The sequence below is a fragment of the Pinus tabuliformis genome, chromosome 6 (genome assembly GCF_031772625.1).
Source record: "Pinus tabuliformis cultivar Carrire ecotype Pingquan chromosome 6, CPIR1, whole genome shotgun sequence".
NCBI classification, from domain to species: domain Eukaryota; kingdom Viridiplantae; phylum Streptophyta; class Pinopsida; order Pinales; family Pinaceae; genus Pinus; species Pinus tabuliformis.
In genome coordinates this window covers 312,902,694-312,912,702 of record NC_142292.1, presented here as the reverse complement: position 1 = coordinate 312,912,702, position 10,009 = coordinate 312,902,694, and the positions used below count along the sequence as shown (strand labels likewise).

The 10,009-nt window shown below is 38.7% G+C and overlaps 1 protein-coding gene across 1 annotated transcript; it reads right to left on the bottom strand.

Annotated features, from left to right (window-relative positions):
* Nucleotides 1-217: 217 nt before the first annotated feature.
* On the bottom strand, nucleotides 218-2,344 carry LOC149258559 (LEAF RUST 10 DISEASE-RESISTANCE LOCUS RECEPTOR-LIKE PROTEIN KINASE-like 2.7). The gene is made up of 3 exons (XM_089422555.1): nucleotides 1,780-2,344; nucleotides 1,614-1,670; nucleotides 218-1,521 (listed from the first exon to the last, which is right to left on the bottom strand). The coding sequence occupies exons 1-3, from the start codon at nucleotides 2,342-2,344 to the stop codon at nucleotides 218-220; spliced, it is 1,926 nt and encodes a 641-aa protein (XP_089278681.1).
* Nucleotides 2,345-10,009: the final 7,665 nt, after the last annotated feature.

Genomic DNA, 10,009 nt, shown 5'->3' with positions numbered 1-10,009 from the left:
CAAAATTAACGCTCTGCTTGACAATTTTGAAGGAGTACACATTCATGAGTTTTTTCATTGAAAACACAAAATTATTTTACAAGTCAAAATGCAGAAGTAAACATTTTCTACATGCAATTCTTTTAATTTAAATCAACATTTTCTGCTATTCATGCATACTACATACTACCTAATCCGGAAGTAAAATAAACATTTTCTGCGATGCCTACATGCTACATTAACCGGAAGTGTTGCCGATATGAGTACTTCTACGATCTGTCATCTGAACCTCCAAACCATAACTCGAAGAACATTCGTTTGATGAAAATAGCTGCAAAAGTGGAGGCGTTTCAACAGTGGATTTGGGATCTGTCATTTGAACCTCCAGAGCATAAATTGAAGAACATTTATCAGAATCAGACGATTGATCTGAGAAAGCAATTGGAGGTGTATCAGCAGGAAAGGGAGAAGGAGGAGTTGTAATCTCAACGTCTCCCTCTAACATCTGGATCACTTTAGTCATCCGGGGACGCCGAGATGGACGAAACTGGATACACCATAGTCCCACTAGACATAACGTTTTGATTAATGTTTGATCTTCCTCTGAAATGTGTCCTGTCCTCATGAGATTTCCAAACTCGCCTTTCTCTACCTGCTTAAAAGCCCACTCTGCATAGAAGAATTTGCTTGCGTTACTGTCTATATTGTGGTCAATGTTCTTCCTTCCTCCCACCATCTCCATAATCAACACGCCATAGCTATAAACGTCACTTCTGTCAGTTACAGTTCCATACATTCTTGACCACATCTCTGGGGCAGCGTAACCTAGTGTACCTCCGTGAGCTGCTGATATGTGACTTTCTTCTCTCTTGCATATTTTTGCGAGACCAAAGTCTGCAATTTTGGGCAAAAAATTGTCATCGAGGAGAACATTATGGGGCTTTATATCACAATGTAAGATGCGATTTCTGCACTCTTCGTGTAGGTATGAAATGCCCCGAGCTGTCCCAATAGCTATCGAATACAACTGTTTCCAATCCAACAGGTCTCCATGATTTCCATGGATATACTGGTCCAGAGAACCATTTACCATGTATTCATACACCAAAGCTCTTTTGGTGCCCTCGGAACAAAAACCTAACATACGCACCAGGTTGACATGATAGGTGCTCCCCACTGTCCCAACCTCAGCAATGAATTGCTGTTCACTTTGTTTGGATTCATCCAAGATCTTTACAGCTATCAGCCGTCCACTGGGAAGCTTCCCTCTATAAACTGTTCCAAAACCTCCTTTTCCAAGCTGCTCTGCCAAATTGTTTGTATAAGTTCTAATCTGTGCATAAGAATATCGGTTAGGCACTTGTGAGGAGTAATAATTTAGGAAATTTTCCACGGTGGCAGGTCTAGAGCCGAGCGGGTCCATAAACTGTAGGATGGTCTGCTCCTCATCGCTCTCATTTCTCTTACAGCAACATCCACGATGGAAGACGACGCAAGAAACCACTACTACGACAAAAACACTTAACTCTCCAAAAAATATCCCTGAAAGAATGTTGAACAAGGGAATGAGAATATAGAATATAAAAGATAATCAAGTGTAATGCATGGATTAATTCTAAAGATAAATCAGTTACCTGCAATTAATTCTAGAGGTACTGGAGGTAGTGGATTTTTTTCCGTCCAACGAGATCCTTCAGGAAAGGAAACAGAAACAGTTCAGTAAGAAGATAAGATAACGTAAAGTAGATAGAAATAGGGAAAGGTAGTATGGCCAATAAGTGAAGTTTTGGATATCCTCACCCTCATGAGAGCAATTCCAGGGCTGATCGTTACTTTTAGGACAGATGCAATCTTCGAAATAATTCTTCCGGTATGGCGAAATTTGGCCTACCAATTGAGAAAGACATCTTCCCCCGGTGGCAAGACAAGATCCGCAAGTATGAGATATAGCCCATGTAATTTCCAATCCTCCAGGAACACTAGAAACATTGAAGAATCCAACGTCGGTTAGCCAATGGTTCATGATATTGGGATCGCCAAAGTCAGGGTTCAAGGTGATTTGAAGGGTTCGGGTAGAGTAAGAGGAATTTGTGATATCTCCTACCACTCGGGCATAAAAGCCTGAGTCGTCTGTTAGAGTGGTCTGGTTGGTCTGGTTGTCAGGGCAGCCAACATATAAAAGGCCACATTTTCCGAACGGATATTGGATGGTGGAATTGCCACAACTGGTAGGATTACAGTCGCTGTAAGATGTATGCGGAGGGCTGTGAAGGTTGTTATACAAGGATAGTAAGCGGTAGACGAAAACAATATAGGCAACCAGAAGCAAAGTAGAAATAACAGGGGTGATAATTGAGAAGCTCATTCTCTCCAACCCACTCTAACAGACAGAAGATAAAAAAAGAAGTGAGTTTATGAGCGAAAATAGAGAGCAGTCGCAAAGAGAGAACAGATAAATTGTTAATCCTCCGAGTCCATTCATTTCTATATATCCGGTTTGATTCAGGATCTGTTAAGATTTTATTTTATTTTTTATTTTATTTGAAACGTTGACCACGTTAGAAAACGTGACGTCAGAGCACAAGTGTTTTAGAATATAAAATGGCGTCGTGTTTTAGAATATAAATTCGGGTGTAGTGCATCCCAAACGATGGTTCTGTGTGGCGCAACATTTGTTTATTGGTTTTAATTCTTTTATTATAAATTATGATGAGTATATAAATTCAATTTTAAATAAAGTTAGGAAAATTATATTTTAATTTGAAATTAATATTAGTAATTATTAAAGTAATAGATAGATATTTACATTTTAAAAGGAATTTGCTAGACGTTTTTAATGGTGGAGATTATTCATCATTTTATTATTTTTATTTAAATAAAATTAATTAAAATATTATTGGTCAATATTATATTTTATTAATATTATTTTTAATTTATAAATAAGCTTGGTTAGAATATTATGAGTCAATATCATACTTTATTAATATTAGGTGAGAAAAAATTATGATTCATTTCACATTTAATATATTGTGGATAAATGTCCTAACATATGACTAATATTAATAGGGAATTAATATTTTGATATTTATGGTTCTTATGCTGCATTTTACTATTTATAGTTCCCTATCTCTTTATTACTATTTAAAATTTTGCTATATTATGATTTATTTTGTTTAACATAATTATTATAAATATACTCCTAACATTTTATTTTTCTTCTTACATAAATATTATTTATGACAGTTTCTTAATTCTTTCTCTTTATTCATTTTTTGCAATATTATAAATTTATTTAATATAATTAAAATTATTAAATACACTCCTAACTACTTTATAAATATATAATATCTTTGTAGCAATTCTTAACCCTATTCTTTATAAATCTATTAAAATTTTGTTTTATTATAATTAGTTTATTTAATATAATGAAAACCTCTAACAACTACTTTATATTAAATATACTAATTCTTATTTTTAGAGTGTTTTTTAATTAATTGATGATGATGGTTAATGTCTCCTCAGACCAAACATTGGTCTATCGGACCTAAAGGAACAAATCATTTATTTTGATTTAAGATTTTATTCCTATGCTCAAAAAGGTTTGAGAGAAGCCTTCCGAGCTCACTATAATTTTGACATTGTAAAAGGCTAGGAAGGTCAGTATTGTAACAAACATTGTGAAACTGAGATCTAATGTGGTTGTACGCGGGGCACTCTAAGAGGAAGTGGTTTTCATCCTCGATGTTCCTATTCTCACATATATGGCAGATCCTTTCCATCCATGGCGTTTTAGGAATTCCCAACGACCTGTTTCACTATGGAGCTCATGAGAATTTGTTCTAATCTTTGCTATATTAATTTTCTTCTTTTCGCTAGTTAAAATAGAGAGATACTTTTGATCTTATAGGGTGGGGTTGATGATCTTCTTATAATATCTTAATTTTCTTTTAGCCGCTTGTTGGACACCTAATCCTAAATGGGTTAGTGTGGAAGCTGAATAGACTAAGTAGTCCAAGAGACTTGGGATGTGAAACCCAACGGTCACAACAATTTACTATAAATGTATATCTCTTGTTAATAAAAATTGTACTTGCATGATTTATCATTCATATTGTTCTTGCTCCCATGTGTGTTTAACATGGTATCAGAGCCATGATGTGTGGCCTGTGTAGTTTTCTTCCTCACAGTTTATCCCTTAGTTAAAAAATAAAAAATAAATAAATAAATAAATAAAAATATGACATGTTATTATTCCCTGAGCAACTGGTCTGAGCTGCCTTGAATAGTGCTGGCCTAGTCTTCATTACTTGACCATTTATTTTAGCTGAGCGCATCAGATCTGCAACTAGGCATTGTATTCCTACCTGCGGCCTATCAAAGTCTGCGCACTGGTATAATAGTGCTGTGATTTACCATTATTCCCTGAAAAAACTGTGAATTTAGACTGTTGGGCTTCCATATACACAACTAGCCTCCATACGCTGCCCTCTTCACGCCGCTGGTCTCATAGACGTTTTAGATTCTCTTGTAACTCCTATTTTTTGCCCATATTGCAGCACTGACATCTCACCTGACATGGTAACACTGCGTAATGATATGTGTAACGCTGTGTAGTGGTATTATTGAATGGTATGTGTGTCATGGTAATGTTTGTTTTATTGAATGGGTTAACGTAGTTGAGTGGCAACGCTGTCCATAACTGTTGAATGCCTGTTGAATATTAACGTGGTGCCGACAAAAGGAGTTCATTCCATATGCCTGTGCGTTATTGAATGGGTTTATATGCCTGTGCATTTTGAACGCTGTGGGTTTTGAACGCTGTGTGTTTATATGATATTAATGCTGTGCCCATCCAAGTTTTGAATGGTATTGAACTGTGCTTTGAATGCTCATCGACTGGATTTGAATGATGTTGAACTATGCTTTGAATGCTCATCGACTGGATTTGAATGCGCATCTACTGGATTTGAATGCTGTTGAACTGTGCTTTGGTATTGAACAACATACAAGTTGGTATTGAACTGCATTTGAATGGTATTAAATTTCCTTGATGGCCATTCGAAAAATCTCTAACATCACTGTGTACATTGAGTTTTTGAAGGCAATGCGTTGTAATGAAACCTTGAAGTCAAGTTCCGGTATGTGTGTTGAATAATCTCCTAGTTTGTGCTCTTTATATGTTCGTTAATATACAACACAATTTTAATGAGCCTGGAAGAAGACATGGAATGCATTTAAGAATGGAGCCTTCCATGGAGGTCGAGCATTCCTGAAGATAGATGAACGATTCCACGAAGATTAGACATGACAAGATTTTTCCGAATTAAAGTTGGTCGATTATCACTGTTATGATGTGATTTCAAGGAGGAAGAGGGTCGAATCCTATCACTGCCAAGTCTGGACTAGTGCTGGGCATTTTTTGGGCCGAGCTACTGATGAGCCCCAAAAATGTTCAATTATTTGGGCTCATTCAACCTCCTAATTTGACTTAGTCCACCATTCTCATTTGTTTATTGCATGTTTTTGATTATTTTTATGTTAATAGAGTGAATTTGGTTAGTCATTATGCCAACAAGTGTAATGGGTGCTTTGTGTAGCCTTGTTGGTCAACTTGGAGACAAATTTGAAGGTCTTAATGAGCACTTGGCAGCCAAATTCGTGGGAGAACAAGCTAGAGGATTTGTAGGAAGGTGTCCCCCTCATTTATGGGCCCTTACCTCGAATTCTCCACCATCAGCTCGGAGTTCAATGGCCACCGAATCAATCAGCTCAAGGGCAGCCAAGCAAGTCAAGTTGGACTGCTGTTAACTCCAAGTCTTGGGCAGCCAAGTCCCTAACTTTTAGGAGGAATGTTGGGTCCTCAAAATTGTATAAATAAGAAGGCTTGGGGCCTCATTTCATAGCTAGTTAGTAGTCAATTCATTTAGCTAGTTAGTCATTTTGTTTTAGCCATTAGTTAGCCATTTTGTAATTCGATTTTTATGCAATAGACTAGCTTTGCTTTCAGCTCATTCTCAAGCTCTCCTTATGGATAGTTTTGATGTACTTTTCATTTCTCGATTAATAAAGATGGATCCAGCTTTGCACCAGCTCTAAATCTTTCATGGGAGGCTGTAGCTCTTGGGGTTGGGCCCATCTCAAGCGCCCAGTACCTCCCTCGTGTATCTTTATGTGTTTGCTGCGTTCTTGAAATAAAAATCTGCTCTTTAGATCTTGCTTTGTTATGGTAGTTGGTTTTGATGGGTAACGTAGCTTTTTATGCTTAGAATCGATTGGTAGGAGTTTGTTATGCATTTAGATCTTTTGGAACGCTCTTTCTCACGTGAAGTACATGGTTCTCTTTCCAAACAAAGCTGCTGTTCATTTATTTCATTGACAATTAGATTAAGTTAGCTAGGACTTGGTTTGTTTGCAAGAACTCATTGATTCGTTTAAATGAGCATTGTGCAGGGCATCTCTATCATCTTCATCACCTCCCCAAGTTCTATTTAACCTCTGTCTCACTCATTTACCCTCCAACTCTCTCATTTCCCACATAGCTCCATCTCCTCCAACTTTCGTTGGTTCCATCCTTCCAATCATCAAACCATTGCATACACTCTTCCCTCATCTGATTTTCCAGCTTCTGAGCCATCACCAGCCTCATTCCTACCTTACACATCTCCCTCTACCATTTCATCACTCCTCCATCACGCCAAACACTCACGGTAGGTCATCCTGTAGCCATTTGTAGACATCCTGTAGAAAACAGAGTATCCTGTAGGATCCTCTGCAGGCATCCTGTAGGAGGCCACTCTCTCGGTTGCTGAGCATCTGAATGCGAGGAACCTCTGTGGATGGATGCTAAGGATCCCTAGGGACCTCTCCTAGCCTCCCCAACCTGTCCCACGCTTTCCTTCCTTCTCCATCCCATCTGCACAACCAAACCCTAGTTAGCACAAGATCACAATCATTCCACACACTTGAAGGAAAAATACAAAAACATAACTTTCATGATGCAAGTAGTTTAGATCCATGCGTTCTTACTTATTACAGGTAATGACAGCATTGGTAGAAGTTGCATTTACATTCCTTTCATTGTAGAGGTCAGACTAGTTAATTTAGGCTTTCCTAGGTTTACATGCTTTGATTTGCTTTCGGTTCATTGTTGTCAATTAAAGTAGCTTTCCTTTGAGATTAGCTTTCGTCCATCAATTAGCAAGCTTCTTCTGAGAGCCTATAGAAGTTGGCTTGAGCCCTAGCGGACTTGTGCCAGCTGACTAAGTGTACTTGTGCATATAGCACCGCCGCTTCCAAGTTTGTACGAACTACCGGGTTGATAAAATTAAGAGACAGGAAGCCCCAAGAGTTGTAGCATTATTGCTACAATACTGGAGCTCACCATCTTTTTGGCGCCGTTGCCGGGGAAGCGGCAGAGTATTGGTGATTGTTGCTATTCTTCTATTTTCTACTACAACCTTCTTCTAAGTAGTTTATTTCATTTCCATTATGCAATTTCATTTATGCAAAAGTAGATTAGCCTTTCTTGCTTTCCTAGATTAGTATTTCCCGCTTTCATAGATTAGCATTTCCTGCTTTCCTAGAATAGCCTTTCAATTCCTCATTTCAATTCTGAAAGCGTAGATTAGTGTTTCAATTTCGCAAGCGTAGCCTAGCATTTGATTCTTGCAATTTCATTTGAGCAAAATAGATTAGCCCTTTCCTGCTTTCATTTCAATTTCGTAAGATAGTTAGTTGCAGTTCAATCTATTTCATGCCTTGTAGGAGTAGAGATAAGTTAGAAAAATGATTGCACAACACCCCCACTTCTTCACACAGCCAACGTTCTTCTTCGATGGCTGTGATGAAAGAGCCCCTGGGTGGACATCAAGACATATCTGAAGAACCTATAGGGGAGAAGAAGAAGAAACATTCCTCTGAAGCAAATGGCTACAAGCAGAGATGTTGGGAGCAGTCCCTTGTCCAAAGATGAATTTGCAAATCAGATCGAAGATTTCAAGAGTGATATGAGGCAGTTTCTTGCCATGCAACTGGATACCTTGCGGATCCAAAAGAACCAAGAAGAAGCCAAGAGGTCTTTGGTCATTTTTTGTCCTAGGTGCCTTAAAAAGCATCCTAGGAACGAATGTCCAATGCACTCCCTAGAAGTGTGTTTTGTATGTGAAGAATACCATCCTACAGATCAGTGCCCTTCCTTGCCCAGAATCAAAGATGCATATCAAAGAGCCAAGGGAGCCACTGAATCACTCTATTATATGAACCAAAGGAGGCCACATGGACCTAGATCTTACCAGCAGGAGCTGCAAGGGATACCCGAGACCTATTATGACCCTTATCAAGCCACTTTCATGCCTTCTTGGGATCCCCCTGCTCATCCTTCCTGGTCGACACATCCTCCTTGGTCATATCCTCCTTGTTCCTTCACAGATCCATATTATGCCCAACCAGTTGCTCATTCATTTCACTCTTATGCTCAGCCACAGCCTCAGTGGAATGCACCTTATCAGGAGTGGAGGCCCCAGTACAACTCTCATCCCGCTCATTTTCCTCCACCACCTGCTCATCCACAACCATCGCCTCCTCCTCCACCAAGGCAACCTCAAATGCCTACCCAACCACAATGCTATCCATCTCCATCTCAATTTCACACCTCCACTCAGCTACCCGTACCTCCATTTCCAAAACCATGCAATGGAGCAGCTCAACCCCATTGCAAATCTGAGGCACAACATGTGCAAATGGTTCCTCGTGAGCTCAATGATGTTCACCAAAGCTCAGGAAAAGTAATGCAAAAAAGAGATCATCTTGAAAGCATTGAAGGATCACATCCAGCAAAAGAAGATTCAAAAGAGGAGATCAAAGAACCAAGGGCTGCACTTGATGAAGAAAAGAGATCAGAATCCGAGATCGAGAGAGTTCCCTCATGGTTACCATCAAATCCTCCATGTATTCCAGAGAAAAATAACCAACAAGAGGAAGATCAGAAGGTCATGATAGAAGGTGACATGAAGAATGATCCAAATCAGCAAGATGACCAAGGATATCAAAGCTATATTGAGATATGGTTTCAGAAGGTCACTAAGTTGCAGCAATACTCTCCTCCTCAGCTATGTTTTATACTTTCAAAGTCAGATCATTTTGTCTCTGAAACTTGGATAATTGTCAAAGCATGCATTCCGAGCCTTTACATCATCTTGTCTCTAATCTCGATGTGCACATGGCTCCATTGGAAGTATTCTTATACTTGAAAATGATTTTGTTTTTTTTCAAGTAGGGTAGGGTAGGAAAAAAAAAAAGAAAAAGGAAAAAAGGAAAAAAAAGAAAAAAAGAAAAAATGAAAAAAGAGGAAAATAGAAATCTAAGGTGAAAACCTCCTCGGAGGCACCTTAGATTGGCTCATTGATTGAAAACCTCCATGAGGCGGTCAATGGGTTGAAAAAAAAAGAGAAAAGAGAAAAGATCTTTGGGTGAAAACCTCCCTTGGAGGCGCCCAAGGCAGGCAATTAGGGTGAAAACCTCCATGAGGCGCCCTAGTTGTTTTTCAAAAAAAAAGAGAAAAAAGAAAAAGAAAAATGAAGCTAATCTCCCTTGAATGATTTCAGGTTGCAGCAATGACATTGCAGGTTGCAAGAAGGACATTTCATGATAGGAGGAGCACTCAAATCAAAGACAAAGGAGTTTTTGTGCCTTCTACAGGAAGTTTCATATCTTCTACAGGAAGCTTACAAAAAAGCCAAATTGATCTCCAAAGAGGACCTGAAGGCTTGGAATATGTCCATGAGGCCTACACTCATCTATGTTTCCACTCCTCACCCCTTTTCCATCATTCTTTTCATGTCATTATGCTTCTTTCCTCAAAATAGTGTTTTCTACAGGATGCTCTATATTTCTACAGGAAACATCCTGTAGAACCTTTGGACGAGCCAAATTCAATCTCAAAAATGAATCTAATGGTGGGAATCTGTTGATTAGGCCTACAAGCACTTGTGTGTCCATCCCTTGCCTTCATCCATCATTTTTTCCACCTCCT

Bases quoted from the DNA above. Each gene is read 5' to 3' on its own strand.
- LOC149258559 (XM_089422555.1), bottom strand. From the start codon at position 2,344: ATGAGCTTCTCAATTATCACCCCTGTTATTTCTACTTTGCTTCTGGTT. The intron at 1,671-1,779 runs GTGAGGATATCC...CCTTTCCTGAAG, and splicing joins CTGGAATTGCTCTCATGAGG to GATCTCGTTGGACGGAAAAA. The intron at 1,522-1,613 runs GTAACTGATTTA...ACATTCTTTCAG, and splicing joins ACCTCTAGAATTAATTGCAG to GGATATTTTTTGGAGAGTTA.